This window comes from Pristis pectinata, chromosome 3 (genome assembly GCF_009764475.1).
Source record: "Pristis pectinata isolate sPriPec2 chromosome 3, sPriPec2.1.pri, whole genome shotgun sequence".
Classification (NCBI taxonomy): Eukaryota; Metazoa; Chordata; class Chondrichthyes; order Rhinopristiformes; family Pristidae; genus Pristis; species Pristis pectinata.
Genome location: NC_067407.1, coordinates 80532378 through 80547717, shown reverse-complemented (window position 1 = coordinate 80547717; position 15340 = coordinate 80532378). Strand labels below are relative to the sequence as shown.

The following is a 15340-nucleotide window of genomic DNA, read 5'->3' as shown; positions in this document are numbered from 1 at the left end:
GGGACGATTTAATTAAGGTGTACAAGATAATGAGAGGTGTGGATAGGGTGAGCAGCAAGGACCTATTTCCCCAAGCAGAAACATCACAAGCTAGGGGATGAAGATTTAGAGCAGTTGTTAGTAGGATTAAAGGAAGGTTGAGCAAAAGCAATTTCACTTGAAGAATGTAGGGAACTGGGGCCTCAGTGCCTGAAAGTGGGGTGGAGGCAGGATCTCTCCACACATTTAGAGGAATGTCTGGACGAACACTTGATGTGCTGTAACCTACCAGCCCATGCACGGAGAGCAGAAATGTGGGAAGAGCTTAGATGGCTATTTTTTTGGCCCAACCACTAACCTTTTTCTGTGCCATACATTTTGTTGATTCTGTAGTCCATCATGTCTGAAGTCACCAGTCCATATGTCTACCAGGGGCTCGTAGCTGTGCTTTGTACCTGCTTCCCACAAGTGCATCTGCCACCAGTTGGCAGCTAGCTACCCTTACACCAAGTGATACCCCATGCAGGCCATTGCTGTTCTGTGGGGCCAGCATGAACCAGAGCTTAGTCAAGATTCACAATGGTGGTGGACCAGCAGCTGGCTGTAAGGTGGGCGGCTTCCCAGAGTGGGCAAAGGGGACATCATTTTAACATGTTAGTCAAAGAATGGAATCTCCAACAGTGCATGTCTCCCTCGGCACCCCACTGGAGTGTCAGACTAGATTCCATTTTCGAGTCCTGTACAATTTGGGATTATTGGATCCAGTACTGTAGCTTGCAGCCCAATGGGTTTCATTAAACAGAAACTATATCAAGAGATGAGCAACCTTTTAAGTATGTGCCAAGACAAGAGAAAAGTGAGACTGTGCTCTCCAGGGGCGACTTAGTATAGTTTTCAAAATGATAGACTTCGATGAGAGATCTGTGGTTGAATTGTTAACTAGAGCAAACTGGTGGGCAAAAGAATCAGTTTTGTCCCGAAACATGATGAAGGGAAATGTTTTTACACGGTAAGTCATCTGGTACTGAAAGGGATGGTCTGAAGGGGTGGTGGGAGCAGATTCAAGGATAACTTTCAGAAGGAAAAGTGCTGGAAGATAATCTGGCTTCTGGGATACCATTGCTGACAAAGTGTGACAGGGTCAGATAGTTTGCAGAGCTCCAGGCTGGAGTTTATACTTGCTTGTGTATGAACAAAATATAAAATGGAATGATTCTGTGACGATTGCTTCTACCCTTTTATTGGATTTCAGGAGAAGGCCTTAAGGGTTCAGCGGACTGTGACAGAACACCAGCAGTTTTCACAGGGACTGAAAGAGCTCCAGGACTGGGTGGCCGATGCCAGGCACATGCTGGAATCCTACTGCACCCCCACTGCTGATAAAAGTATGCTCGACAGCCGGATGGCAAAGGTTGAGGTGAGTTCCATTGGTAACATTATCATCATAGGTCTGGTTTTCCAAATATGGGCTACCAGTTTGGAATCTTACCTGAAGAGGGAGCAGATAAAGAATGCATTTTGTACAATGTGTTGTCCATGGCACAAGGGAGAACTCACCTGCTACGAAGAATGCTGTGAGATATTTTGCCTCCCCCAGAGTGAGCAAAGGGGCAACATTTTAACATGTTAGTCAAAGGATGGCACCTCCAGCAGTGCACATCTCCCTCAGCACCCCACCGGAGTGTCAGACTAGATCACATGCTCATGTCCTGTACAATTTGGGATTATTGGATCCAGTACTGTAGTTTGCTGCCCAATGGATTTCATTAAACAGAAAGTACATCAGGAGATAGCAACCACTATAAGTACATAGTTCCTCGAAAGTGGCATCGCAGGTGAAGAAGGCTTTTGGCACACTGGCCTTTGTCAGTCAGGACATTGAGTATGGATATTGGGATGTCATGTTGCAGTTTATAAGACTCGTGAGGCTGCATTTGGAGTATTGTGTTCAGTGTGCTAAGGGCTCCGGGTAAACATTCAGGTCAAATGTGAGAAGAATCCTGAATGTCTTGATGCAGGTTAGATGCTAATTTTACTCTCTGGTAAATTATGGACCACGACAAGTAATTTTATATTTGGGAATTTTGTTAACTTCTGGTGACACATGTTGCTCTCACAAAACACTCAAAAATTTAGGTTTTCAGTTTCAAACACTACGGTGACCTGTCAAAGTGGAGTGAAAATGAGGCAAGATTCTGTGACGCAAAAGGAAGCAGCTCCATCAGGGGTTGAACATGTTGCCCTGTGTTCTTTCAAACTAACTGCTGATATCGGCACTTTGAAAATAAACCAAAGAGCTGTCTCAGCATGAGTAGTGTTCTCTGTCTCATGTCATCCAGATTTAGACGTTAAGCACCATTCATTCATTGATACTGGGTCTAAATTCCTGGAAGTTCCTTTCTTCCCACCAAACAGAGTAACTTCACTGCATGTACTGGGGCAGTTCAGGAAGGTAATGTACCACTATAAGTACACGGTTCCTTGACAGTGGCATTGCAGGTGAAGAAGGCTTTTGGCACGCTGGCCTTCATTAGTCAGGACATTGAGTATGGATATTGAGATATCATGTTACAGTTGTACAAGACATTGGTGAGGCTGCATTTGGAATATTGTGTTCAATTTTTATCACCCTGCTATAGGAAAAATGTCATTAAGCTGGAAAGAGTGCAGAGGAGATTTACTGGGATGTTGCCGGGACTCGATGGACTAAGATACTGTATGGAGAGAGGTCGAACAGGTTGGGACTTTACTCCTTGGAGCATAGGAGAATGAAGGGTTATCTTATAGGGGTGTATAAAATCAAGGGGGGGGTTAGTGTACACAGTCTTTTTCCCATGGTTGGGGAATCAAGAACTAGAGGGCATAGGTTTAAGGTGAGGGGAGAGATTTAATAGGAACCCGAGGGGCAACTTTTTCACCCAGACAGTAGTCAATTTATGGAATGAGCTGCCTGAGGAAGTGGTTGAAGCAGGTACATTAACAACATTTAAAAGGTACTCGGACAGGTACATGGATAGGAAAGGTTTAGAGGGAAATGAGCCAAACACAGGCAAATGGGACTAGCTGAGATGGGAATCTTAGTCGCCATGGACTAGTTGAGCTGAAGGCTCATTTCTATGGTGTATGACTCTATGACCTTCCCAAACAACTAGGGCTGGGAAATAATGACCCTATTTCTCTGTTTTGCTTCCTCATGTTTTCCCAGTCACCCAACTCATTCAACTGAGTGATCGGTATCCAAGACACTGCACGGAAACAGGCTCTTCAACCCACTTTGTCCATGCTGACCATCAATTTCCCATCAACGCTAATCCCACTTACCAGCACTTGGTCTGATAGAGTCATAGAGGTGGGGAATCCCAGGATTTTGACCTGGCAGTAATGTAGGAATGGCATTCATTGAACCTTAAACGTGCCAGGGCAAAATGTTACTGCAGACAGAATCATTCATTGCTTGAGGATCTGAAGGAAATATTCTTTGGCATTGATTCCTTAATGGTTAGGAATCCACTACCGGTGCTCAGTGGCTGCAGTCTGTTCAGGAGACACCACATCCATTTGCCAAGGCTTCCTCAACAGCCCGTTCCAAGCTCACAACCTCCACCCTCCAGGGTGAAGCGGGCAGCAGGTGGATAGGAACACCACCACCTCCAGGTTTCCCTCAAGTCTCACATTATCCACATTTACACGTTTGGTGCCATTACCGCTGGGTCATTCTCCTGGAACCCCCTACCTAAGACCTCTCTGACTAATGGACCAAGTGCTGGTAAATGGGATTATTGTAGATGGTTGGCATGGACATGGAGGGCCGAAGGACCTGTTTCTGCACTGCATGATTCTGTGACTCTAATAATGTGACAAGAGTGTCTTCGCCATATGGACCAGCAAGGAAATCCACCATTTCCTTCCAAAGGGCAACTAGGGATAGGAAATAATCATCCACCTTGTCACTGATGACCACCACCTCAATGAATGAACTTCCAGTGGACAGGGTGGAATTTATGAACTCTACCAACTGGAACTGTATCACTCTTCCAACAGGCTCTCCTTGCACTCAGACAGGAAAAGGAGATTCAGCTGAAGATGGTGCTGACCCGTGGGGAGTCCGTTCTGAGGAGCACTTCCCCTGAGGGCACAGCTGCTATCCGCAAACAAATGGAAGATCTGAAAGATTCCTGGGACTCGCTTCTTTCCTTCTCCATTCAGTGCAAAAGGTCAGTTCCTCACAGTGATGGGATTAGGGGAGTGCATTAAACTTGGCCAAAGCCACCGCAGAGACACCATTAAACCAAGTAACCAACACTAATGGTCAGACACGCTCCTAAACTTCACTTAATCATTGGGCAGAATGTCTTGCATTTGCAAAAGAGTTTTGAGGGAGTGACATCCAAACATGCATCAAATGCTGTTGGACATGTGTGGGAACCTGCAGGCTAATGTGTGACGTGTGTACTCTGTGTAGGCTGCGCTAACATGTGACGCATTAGCACAGCACACGCACAGTGGATCCGGGGAACACTATTCATACTTAAGGAACTGCAAGTGCACTTGATGTCAGGGCTTCAATTTGGAGATTGTGGCCTGCAGCCTGAGAGTTCTTGGGGTCATCTCTCCAGAAAGCTGCCCAGATAAGACAGTTTTCAGTTCGTCAGACTCTCTGGATTTCCTCACGGAGAATGATTAACTGAAGAGATTGACTTTGAAGTGCCCTTGCCTTGGGCCTCATGAACCTGTATTCACTTGTGCCTATTCGAAAAGCACTTTGAGCATTACCCCAAATGCTTTCCATAACTATTCAACACCATCACGTGAATCCCATAATTTCTAACTGGAATACTTTGCCATCGCAAGAAATCTGTCAATGTCAGTCAGGCTGTAAGTGAAATATACAAGACATGGTCAGAAAACTTAGCAACTTTGTTTTAATTCAAGACTGGATGGATTTTATGAGTTAACCTTTCAGATATCTTGCATTAATAACATGTTTCTTCTTTAATCCTACACTCAGCCAACTGGAAGCTGCATTATCCCAGTGGACCAGTTACCAGGATGATGTCCGGCAGTTCATGAGCTGGATGGATCGGATGGAGGGAGACCTGAAGGCTTCTGAACGACAATGTACAGAACTTAGGGACAAAGCCACAGGATTGGGCAAAGCCAAGGTAAGTAGAGGCTAGAGACAGGCAAAACTTGCCTCCAGAGCCAGGCAGAGTGAAGTTAGGCTGACAGACCTGCATCACTCTTTGATGCTAATGAGCTAGCAAATATCTGAATGTTAAAATATGATAGATATTAGAGAATGTGTACTTGAAAATGTGAAGTAAAGGATTTGCTTATATATACCATTGAGTCAGGTCCAGCCAAAGTGCTGCCTACCTGGGGAGTTCCTTGTGCAATGCACCCAATGTTGGATGGATAAGCATTCTTTGAAGGTGGCTTGATATATTACCAACCAGCAAGTGAAGCAAAAAGGTCCCTGGGCTTTGTAAGAACGAGGAAGTTATATTAAATTACAAAAACAAGGAAGTTATACTAAATCCATAAAACCCAAGTGCGGCACTAGTTATAGGTATCAGTTTGGAAAGGACGCGAAGGCTTTGGAGGCAGGACAGAAGAAATGTAGTAGAATGTTCTTGGGATGAGGGTTAACATTTACTTGGATAGACTGCAGGAGCTGGAATTATTCTCCTCACTACAGTGAAGCCGAGGATATTTGATGGAGATGTTTACAATCATGAAGGGTTTAGACAGAGGAATATTGACAAACATTGTCCATTGGCTGAAGGGCCTGATGATCATTTGGGCACAGATTTAAGATGACTGGCAAAAGACTCATGAGAAAATTGTTTTTTTACACTGCCTGATAGAGTGGCAGATACAGATTAATTATGAACATCCATAATGGAATTAGCAAAGCACCGGAACAACATATTTCAGGGACATGGAGAGAGAAGGAGAGGTGGGAGGGGGTGTGGTTGGGACCATTTGGATTCTCTGTAAAGTAGGGGAGGTGGGGGGGAGGGTGGTTGGGACCAATTGGATTCTCTGTGAAGGAGCTGGTGCAAACTTAATGGGCCAGATTGCCACCTCCTGTGTAGTACTAATCTATGATTCTAGGACTGCCAATTAAAGCATAACAAATCCCACAGAAGGAAAATGAGCTAAGTTTGTCTGAGAAGATGTTGTGTGAGGGAGGGATGTTGAGCAGGTCATTGGGAGAGAACATTAAAATAAAAGGTAATTGCCATGATTAGGTACCTGCTTCTCAGAGATTAATGTCATGGGACTGTTTATTCCGTGATCGGGCACACTCAGCCTGAGTTTAATTTACTATCAAAAATAGGCCTTCTCTGTCACTGTTTCAGTCACAGAATGAGAAAGGCACTGGTGGGTCTGTGTTAGATTGCTGAGTGAGTCCCTTGCTAATGGTTGGTTCAATGATTAAGCACGTTGAATGGGTGCGAACCAAGTCCATTATGCTCCCAGACAGTGGCTGGATGTGCTGAGAGGACTGAGCAACATTATGCATGGTAAAACTGCACCATATACCCGGAATGAAGAGGAGAATTGAGCTTCTGACTGCTCCACTTCATTAGCCGGTGACACCCACTGGAACCTCAATGTGTGCGTGTCCAATGCGCCAGGGCGGTTCCACAAAATCTCCTGATGTGCTGAGCTTTGGATACCCCGCTGGGGTGCATGGCCCATTTGGGTAAAGTTTTGTGAGGGTTAACAAGAGGGTATTACTCATTCTCTGTGAGAGAAGAAGGAAACAAAACAATGCCGGGGGGTGGGAATGTGGGGGTTGGGGGGGGGGGTGGAGAAGGAATTGTAAGTGTAAAACTGGGTAATTGGTTCTGTGTTTTATTCATTACTCTTGATGGAGTAATGCCATCTTCTGTTGCTTTGAGGTGATGGTGGTGGACCATCTTAATGTGGCCCTTTTAAAACAACCAGGTGGCTTGCTGGGCCACTTCAGAAGTCAGAAATCAAATGTGGAATTGTTGGGAATGGGATGACATACAGGTCAAAAGGTCAGTAAATTTCCTCCAATAAAAATTGGTGAATCAGTTGGAATTTCCCAAGAACCTGGCAGCTTCCTGGTCACTTCATTGGTATCATCATCTTACCTACAGATTGTTCTTTGCATTGAATTTAAATTGTGCTCTTCAGAATGCTGGGTCCATCCTCTAGATCGATAGGACCGTCCTCTAGATCGACAGGACTGTCCTCTACATCACTAGGTCAGTTCTCTGGATTACCAGCCTGGCTATCTGGATTACTGGTGCATTTCACTTGATCACTGGTCAATCCAGAAGGCAACTGGTGAGATCATGAAAGACATTAAGGGAAGAATTTCCTGGTTCTCTCTCTAGAGCAGGTGGACTATCTGGGCCCAGTGAACATCAGGAAATCAGGCAGGATCTTCAACAGGTGGCACTCTGATTCACTTGACTTTCCAATATTTACCTGCTAGATGATTATTCTCAGGACAATCTCCACCCCACTGACATGTTGTACTGAAAAGCCCTGGGATGTTTTAATTTGACATGCCCAAGAATGCACTAATAAGCAGTTTCTCTTTCGTGGACTGAGCCTGGTGTGGTTTCTGCTCTTGCAGTTACTGTATGAAGACACCCTGAGTCACAGCCATCTGCTGGAAACCATCCAGGCTAAAGGGGAAAGCATGGCCCAACATTATGTGACACGTTTGGAACTGCAAGAACTTCAAGAACGCTTCAACAATCTGAGTGACAAGGCAAAGGTACGCTGCACGAAACAAAGTCAGTGCAAAGTATGATTTCAATGGCCGCTCTCACCACATGTCCCAAAGTTGTTTACAGGTAGCAAAGTACAAGAAGGCACTGTTGTAAAGGCGCTTCCATTTGCACAGCAAGATCCCACTAACACCAATTAGACATTGGTAATGCAAAATAAAAGTGTCATTCTTCTGGTTGGCCATTGGCCTGGAACGTTAACCCTGTTTCTGCCTCCGCGAATGCTGCCTGACTTGCTGAGTGTTTCCATCATTCTCTGGTTTTGTATTGGTCATTAGATAAATCTTGGCCAGGATAAAAAGGAGAACTCCTCCACTTTTCATCAGAATTAGGAATTGGGATCCCTCACATCCAACTGAGAGGGTGCCTCTCATTCCAAAGATGGCATCTCCATTAGTGTAACATTCATTTCCTCATTGCAAGACACATCTCTGGTGTGGAACTTAAACCCACAACCTGTAGAATGAGAGAGGAGAATGCTGCTAGGTAGCCACAGCTTTAGTCAACAGATCCTCTTCAGTTGTCTAGTCCTTTTTTGGGAAGGCTGAGGTATGATGCGCAGTATAAAAGGTTGCTAACTGATGCAAGCTCTTTCTGGGAGAGCTGGGTTGAACAAAGTGGATAGAAGCAGAAAGTTGCAGGAAGACTTTGATGGGTTAAATTAGTGGGCAAAAAATTGGGGGGGTGGTCCCAGGATGCAAGATGTTCTGACCTCAGGGCCACAGGATGGGGTCCTGGCCCAGAGAGCTGGGGAGGTTCGGTGGATCTGAAGATTGGGAATATCCGAGGGTATTTGGGGAAATGGGGTCATTGGGGGGGAATGTGCAAAATCATTTGCTTTCAACTTGGGAAGGTTTGCTCAGAGTATTTTCTAATTGGTGTGAGTCTGGGGTCTATGGTTGAGGAAAAAATATAGAGATGTGCAGAGATCATGAAAAGGTGATGTATGAATACAATGGTATCCTGCTTAACACTACCCTGTAGAGTGCGAATTTGTTAAAGTGCTCTTGGTCCTGCAGTCCAAACACTCACAAGCATGTACCCCACCCCCCCACCACACTTTCCAAAAAAAGCCACCACTTTGGGATACATACTGCTTTACCAGGAACCTGGCACAAATCCAGCACACGGCCCAATGCGAGTGTGGACCATTGCTAAGGACTGACCACCTCTGAGCCAGAGGAATCTCTGGGCTTGGGAGAGCTGAGTAGCCAAACAGAGGCAGAGGGTGAGAGCAGCTTCCATCACGCCTAACGTGGTGATGAGAAAGGCTGTAGAATCTGAGTCATCTGTCCACATATGGCACAGGTGCTGGCAGTCCCTAGCAATGTCCGCACTCACCAAACCAACCATGGTGCAGCCCTAAGCCCCACATCTTAGAGACTGCACTCCCCAGCCTACCCAGCACTAGCCCTCACAGGCAGCCTCTCCATACCAAGATGTGGGGTGATACGTTGCTGTAAGAGTTCACATAATTGAGGGCAAGAGTTTGAACCAGATTCCCAGCACAGCAGGGGAGATCAGGAGCTCGTGCCAGCTTCATGGGAGAGTACTCCAGTTGGACCCCATCCGAGAATTGCATTTATTTGAAGGAATCACAACTCCAGGAGGTCTCATTGGTCTTGGAGATGGTTGAGTGCAGACTCAACAGAATGAGTCATTGGTTGAAAGGGTTAAGTGATGGTAAAGGCATATCGTATCTGAAGTCCCGATCTGGTCATTGTCCAATGAGGACCCTGCTGAGGAGTAGTCTTCGTCAGTGAAGCTGTGAAACCATTTGCTTTGGCTTCCAGGAGGGCACCAGGAGAGCGGAGGAATTGGTTCAGCTTCACCAGGAGTACCAGCAGGGCCTGAAGTCATTCGAGGAGTGGCTGGAGCAGGAGAAGGAGAAGCTCTGCTGCTGCTCACACCTGGGCAATGACGTTGTGACACTTGAAAATACGCTTCGGAACCTTGAGGTAAAACATACCTTTGCCATTCAACAGCGCATCTCACAAACACAGGAAAATGTTCTTCACAACCAATTAAGTACTCTTTTTGAAATATCAACTCAATTGTAAAGTAGTGAAAGTGGCAGCCAAATTTTGCACAGCAAGGTCCCACAAATAGGATTGAAGTAAATGACTGTACCCTTTGTTTTTGTGATGTCACTTGAAGTATTGCCCTGGAGACCGGGGAGATCTTCAAAATAATGTCAGATCTTTAATGATCACGGTCTTTTTCCCAGGGTAGGGGAGTCTAAAACTAGAGCACAGGGGTTTAAGGTGAGAAGGGAAAGGTTTAAAAGGGACCTGAGCGGCAACTTTTTCACAGAGTGTGATGAGCTGTCAGAGGAAGGTGCAGAGGCAGGTACAACTACAATGGTTGAAAGACATTTGAACAGGTACATGGACTGGAAAAGCTTAGAGGGATATGGGCCAAATGCAGGCAAATGGGCTAACTCGGGTAGACAACTTGGCCGGAATGGACGAGTTGGACCGAAGGGCCTGTTTCTATGTCGTATAATCTATGACTATGGTCAGCTGAGAGGGCAGGTGGGTCTTGGTTTTGTGCTTCATCTGAGTGATGCTACCCAACTCCCCATTGTTCCTCAGTACTGGATCAATATGTCAGTCCGGATTATTTGGTCAAATTTCTGATGCAGGACTTGGACCACCAATACTCTGAGTTAGACTATTTTCTGATATGCCGGGCATGTCCCATATCTCTGCATTTTGGAACTTCTGCACTGTTTGTGCTTTTGCTAATGGTCTCAATTCACAGATTCAATGAACAAGTGACCACAGTCCCTCTCCCCGACGGCCCCGTTAACCAATGAACAGATGACATCATTTACAACATCTCCGGGGCAACCCTGACCTCACCCTGTCAGTGATATTCCCTTTGTCTGATCTACCCTGCACCCTTCCCCCCACCCCACCCCCGCCCGCCCAATTCTCCCTCCTGTTGATATTAACATGCTTTCTCTCCTTCCTACTTTTGACAAAAGGCCTTTGACTTGAAACATTAATTCAGTTTCTTGTTCCACGGCTGCTGCCTGACCTTCTAGAGTTTCCAGCATTTTATATTTTTAATTATCCTGGCCAGGAGGCTGACTATATCTCACAGCTGACACTGAGCAAGAACATAAAACATAGAACAGTACAGCACAGGAACAGGCCCTTTGGCCCACGATGTCTGGGCCGAACATGATGTCAAATTAAACTAAATCTCTTCTGCCTGCACATGATCCATATCCTTCCATGCCCTGCATATTCATGTGTTTATCTAACAGCCTCTTAAACACCACTATCATATCTGCTTCCACCACTATCCCTGGCAGCCCGTTCCACGCACCTACCACTCTGAGAAAAAAAAACTTGCCTCTGTGGCGACTCACCGTTTAGTCGGGCGAACCGGCTCGGCAGTCGGGTCGCGCGGCGTCGGAGCGACGAGGCCCAAGATGGCGGCGGGCCTCGTCTTTCCCGAGCAACGGAGAACCTGCGCGCGGGAAAGTCTTGATGACGTAGTACTTACGTCATTGCCGGTTGCTTTGGGTGGGAACAGTCTCCCTTAAAGGGCCCTCGCAAGGCGGGGAAAAAAAACCACTTCTTGTTCAACAATCATCCGACTAGCGTCTTGTTTTATTTTGCGGTAGCAACCGCTACACCTCGCACATTTCCCTTAAACTTTTCCCTTCTCACCTGAAATGAATCTCCTCCAGTATTTGACACTTCTACCCTGGGAAAAAAATTCTGACTGTCTACCCTATCTGTGCCTCTCATAATTTTATAAACTTCTATCTGGTCTCCTCTCAGCCTCTGACACTCTGGAGAAAACAACCAAAGTTTGTTCAACCTCTCCTTATAGCTTATACTCTCTAATCCAGGCAGCATTCTGGTAAACCTCTTCTGTACCCTTTCCAAAGCCTCCACATCCTTACTGTAATGGGGAGACTAGAATTGCACACAATACTTCAAGTGTGGCCAAACAAAGTTTTATATGAAGCTTGTCTGATGTGCATAACATCGTTCATTTCATGAAATGCCCAAGGAGCCTCGCTGCCTTGTATTAACGCACTCCAATATTGCTTCACAGGACTTGGAGAGGCGATGCACTGAGGGCCAAGCTCTAATGAGTGCTGTCCTTAGGACACAGGAGAAGGTAACCCTGTCTGGGTCAATGTATATGGAGGATCGCATTCTCGAGGCTGCTCAGCGGGACTGGCACCTGTACCAGCGAAGGCTCGGTGAGGCAAAGGAGAAGGTCAACGCCACCCTGAACATGCTCACCCGCCTGGAGAAGATGTTCCAGCAGGTGGACACGTGGCTCTCCGACCTGGAGAGCAAGGTCGACCTCCGGACAGGCAGAAAGTCTGACCGAGGCACAAAGGAATCACAGTTAGTGCAGCTACAGGTGAGCACTGTGTAAGCAGCAATAGTCCTCTGCTGACTGAAACCTACACCCCATCAATCGTGCATTGTGATCAAATCCTCCTGATTCTTTATCCATTGGCACATTGCAAAGAGAACTTAGCTGCAGTAGATAGCCATTGCAGTCCTTCCAGCCAGCTCTGTCATTGAATTACATGATGTACTTTCACCCCACTTACATGCTTACTACCCTTTACACCCTTAGACATCATATAGATGATGAAATATCATCTGGAATAGGACATAGAACAGTACAGCACAGGAACAAGCCCTTCAGCCCATGATGTTGTGCCAAACTAATTCAGCAAATGAGACCAAATCCCTTTTATCTGCTTATTGTCCCAATCCCTCCATTCTCTGCATATCCATCTGCCTATTTAAGAGCCTTTTAAATGCCTCTATCATATCTGCATCCACCACCACCTCTGGCAGCCCATTCTGGGCACCCACCACTGTCTACTGTCTGTGGAAACAAAAAAAAATGCCCTTTACATCTCCTTTGAACTCCCCCCCCACTCCCTACCTTAAATGCATGTCCTCCAGTATTAGATATTTCGATCCTTGGAAAAAGATATCAGCTGTCTACTCTATCTTTGCCTCTCGTAATTTATAAATTTCTATCAGGTCTCGTCTCAGCTTCCACCGCTCCAGAGAAAACAACCCTGGTTTGTCCAACCTCTCCTTATACCACATGCCCACTAATCCAGGCAGCATCCTGGTAAACCTCTTCTGCACTCTCTCTAAAGCCTCCACATCCTTGGGACGACCAGAATTGAATGGAAAAGATGTGACTCAACCAGAGTTTTAAGAGCCTTTTGTAAAGCCGCCACTTAACTTCCTGACTCTTGAACCCAGCGCCGCGACTAATAAACGCAAGCATGCCATACACCTTCTTTACCACCCTTTTGACTTGTGGGGCCACTCTCAGGGAGCTATGGACCTGGACCCCAAGATCCCTCTGTACATCAATGCTGTTAAGGGTCCTGCCATTAACTGTGTACTATCCCTTTACATTTGATTTCCCTTTCTCCGCCCATATCTACAACTGATCTGTATCCCGCTGTATCCTTTGGTAACCCTCTACACTATCCACAGTGCCACCAATCTTTGTGTCATCAGCAAACTTACTAACATACCCATTCACATTTTCATCCAAGTCATTTATATGTATCACAATGACAATTGGACAGGTATATGGATTGGAAAGGTTTAGAAGGTTATGGGCCAAACGCTGGCAAATAGGACGAACTTAGACCTTAGACGACCAAATGGGACATCTTGGTCAGTATGGACCAGTCGGTCTGAAGGGTATGTTTCCATGCTGTATAACTTTATGAATAAATAGCAGAGGCCCCAGTACGGATTCCTGGGGAACACCACTAGTCATGGACCTCTAACCAGAATAAGACCCATCGACCAATACCCTCTGTCTTCTATGGGCAAGCCAGTTCTGAATCTAAATAGCCAAGTCATCATGGATCCCATGCATCTTAATCTTCTGGATGAGCCTACCATGAGGGACCTTATCAAATGCCTTAGTATAATCCATGTAGACAACATCCACTCTACTTTCATCGATCTCCTTTATCACCTCCTCGATAAACTCAATCAAGGTAGTTAGACATGATCTGCCCCACACAAAGCCATGCTGACTGTCCCTAATTAGGCTATCCTTTTCCAAATGCTCATAAATCCTATCCCTAAGAATCCTCTCCAATAGCTTCCCTACCACTGATGCGAGACTCACCAGCCTATAATTTCCAGGATTAGCTTTTTTTCCCTTGAAAAAAGGAACAACATTAGGTACTCACCAGTCCTCTGGGACCTCACCTGTGACTAGAGAGGACACAAAGATCTTGTTCAAGGCCCCAGCTATTTCATTTCTTGCCTTCTCAATAACCTGGGGTATAGTACATCAGGCCCTGGGGACTTAGTCCGCAATGTTCTTCAAGAGATCCAATACTACCTCTTTCTTTATTGCACACAATTCTAGTCTCCCTACCCATACTTGAAGTAGAGGGAGTACAGCAAAGATTCACCAGACTAATTCTTGGGATGGCAGGTTTAAATAGAGATTAAACAGACTGGGCCTTTACTCTCAAGCTTAGAAGAGTGAGAGATGATCTCATTGAAATGTATAATATTATTAAAGGACTTGACAGAGTAGACATGGAGTTGATGTTTCCCAGGCAAAGGTGTTTCGGATCAAGGTATCAAAAGTCTCAAATTAAGGGGTGGTCCATTCGGGATTGAGATGAGGAGAAACTTCTTCAGCCAGTGGTTAGAAAATCTTTGGAACTCTCAACTCAAAAAGGCTACAGGGGCTCTGTTGCTGAGTATATTCAAGACAGAGGTTGATCGATTTCTGGATATTAAGGAAAACACGGGATATGGGGTTAGGACAAGAAGGTGTTGCTGAGGGAAAAGATCAGCTACAATCTTACTGAATGATGGAGCAGGCATGAGGGGCTGAATGGCCTCCTCCTGCTTCTATTTCATGTTTTCTTATGTAGCTCAAAGAAAAGTATTAATCTTGAATTTTTAATTTTGAAATTTTCAATCGACCCTCAGCAGCACCAGATTTCCCTGATCCTTTACATGAAGAATACTTCCCGGCAGTGCCTGACTCTGGTTTCAGATTTAATCCTTTTGTTTCAAGGAGAACCCTCTTGTTCTCCTTTTCCTCCTGCCCTTCCCAGGGCAAATGATTTCCCTCTGCCTACCCTATCAAAGATTGCCCCTTGGTTTCTATACTCAAAGGAATTCAAACCCAATATACTGTATACCAACTGCCCTCATAATTTTATCATTCTATCTCAGTCCCATTCCAATGGATGTGTTAACTTCACACTTCCACCCTCTCCAGTAATACTTTCCTGAGGTGTGGTGTCCGGAACTGATTTGATGAGCCAGAGCTTTATGGAACCATAACATAACTTCCACCGTTTTGCACTCTTGGCCTGTAATGATAAAGGACATCATACTGTTAGCTTTTTTAATTACCTACAATTATTTGGCACTAACGTTGTTACTTGCTGAACAGTGCCGTGTTATTTTACATACATGCACTCATGGATATACGCACAGATCATGCTTGTGCAGTCCTCGTGCGCTCTCTCTCTCTCTCTCTCTCTCTCTCCCCCCCCCTCCCTTTCCCATTCCCCTAACCCC

General features: G+C 45.6%; 1 protein-coding gene across 1 annotated transcript in view; it reads left to right on the top strand.

Moving 5' to 3' along the window:
* Positions 1 to 15340, top strand: part of syne1b (spectrin repeat containing, nuclear envelope 1b) — a 392896-nt gene that overhangs the window by 166651 nt on the left and 210905 nt on the right. The window contains 6 exon segments of the mRNA XM_052012795.1: positions 1232 to 1396; positions 4021 to 4193; positions 4988 to 5141; positions 7601 to 7744; positions 9551 to 9715; positions 11835 to 12152. Coding sequence (XP_051868755.1) covers positions 1232 to 1396; positions 4021 to 4193; positions 4988 to 5141; positions 7601 to 7744; positions 9551 to 9715; positions 11835 to 12152 — 1119 coding nt within the window.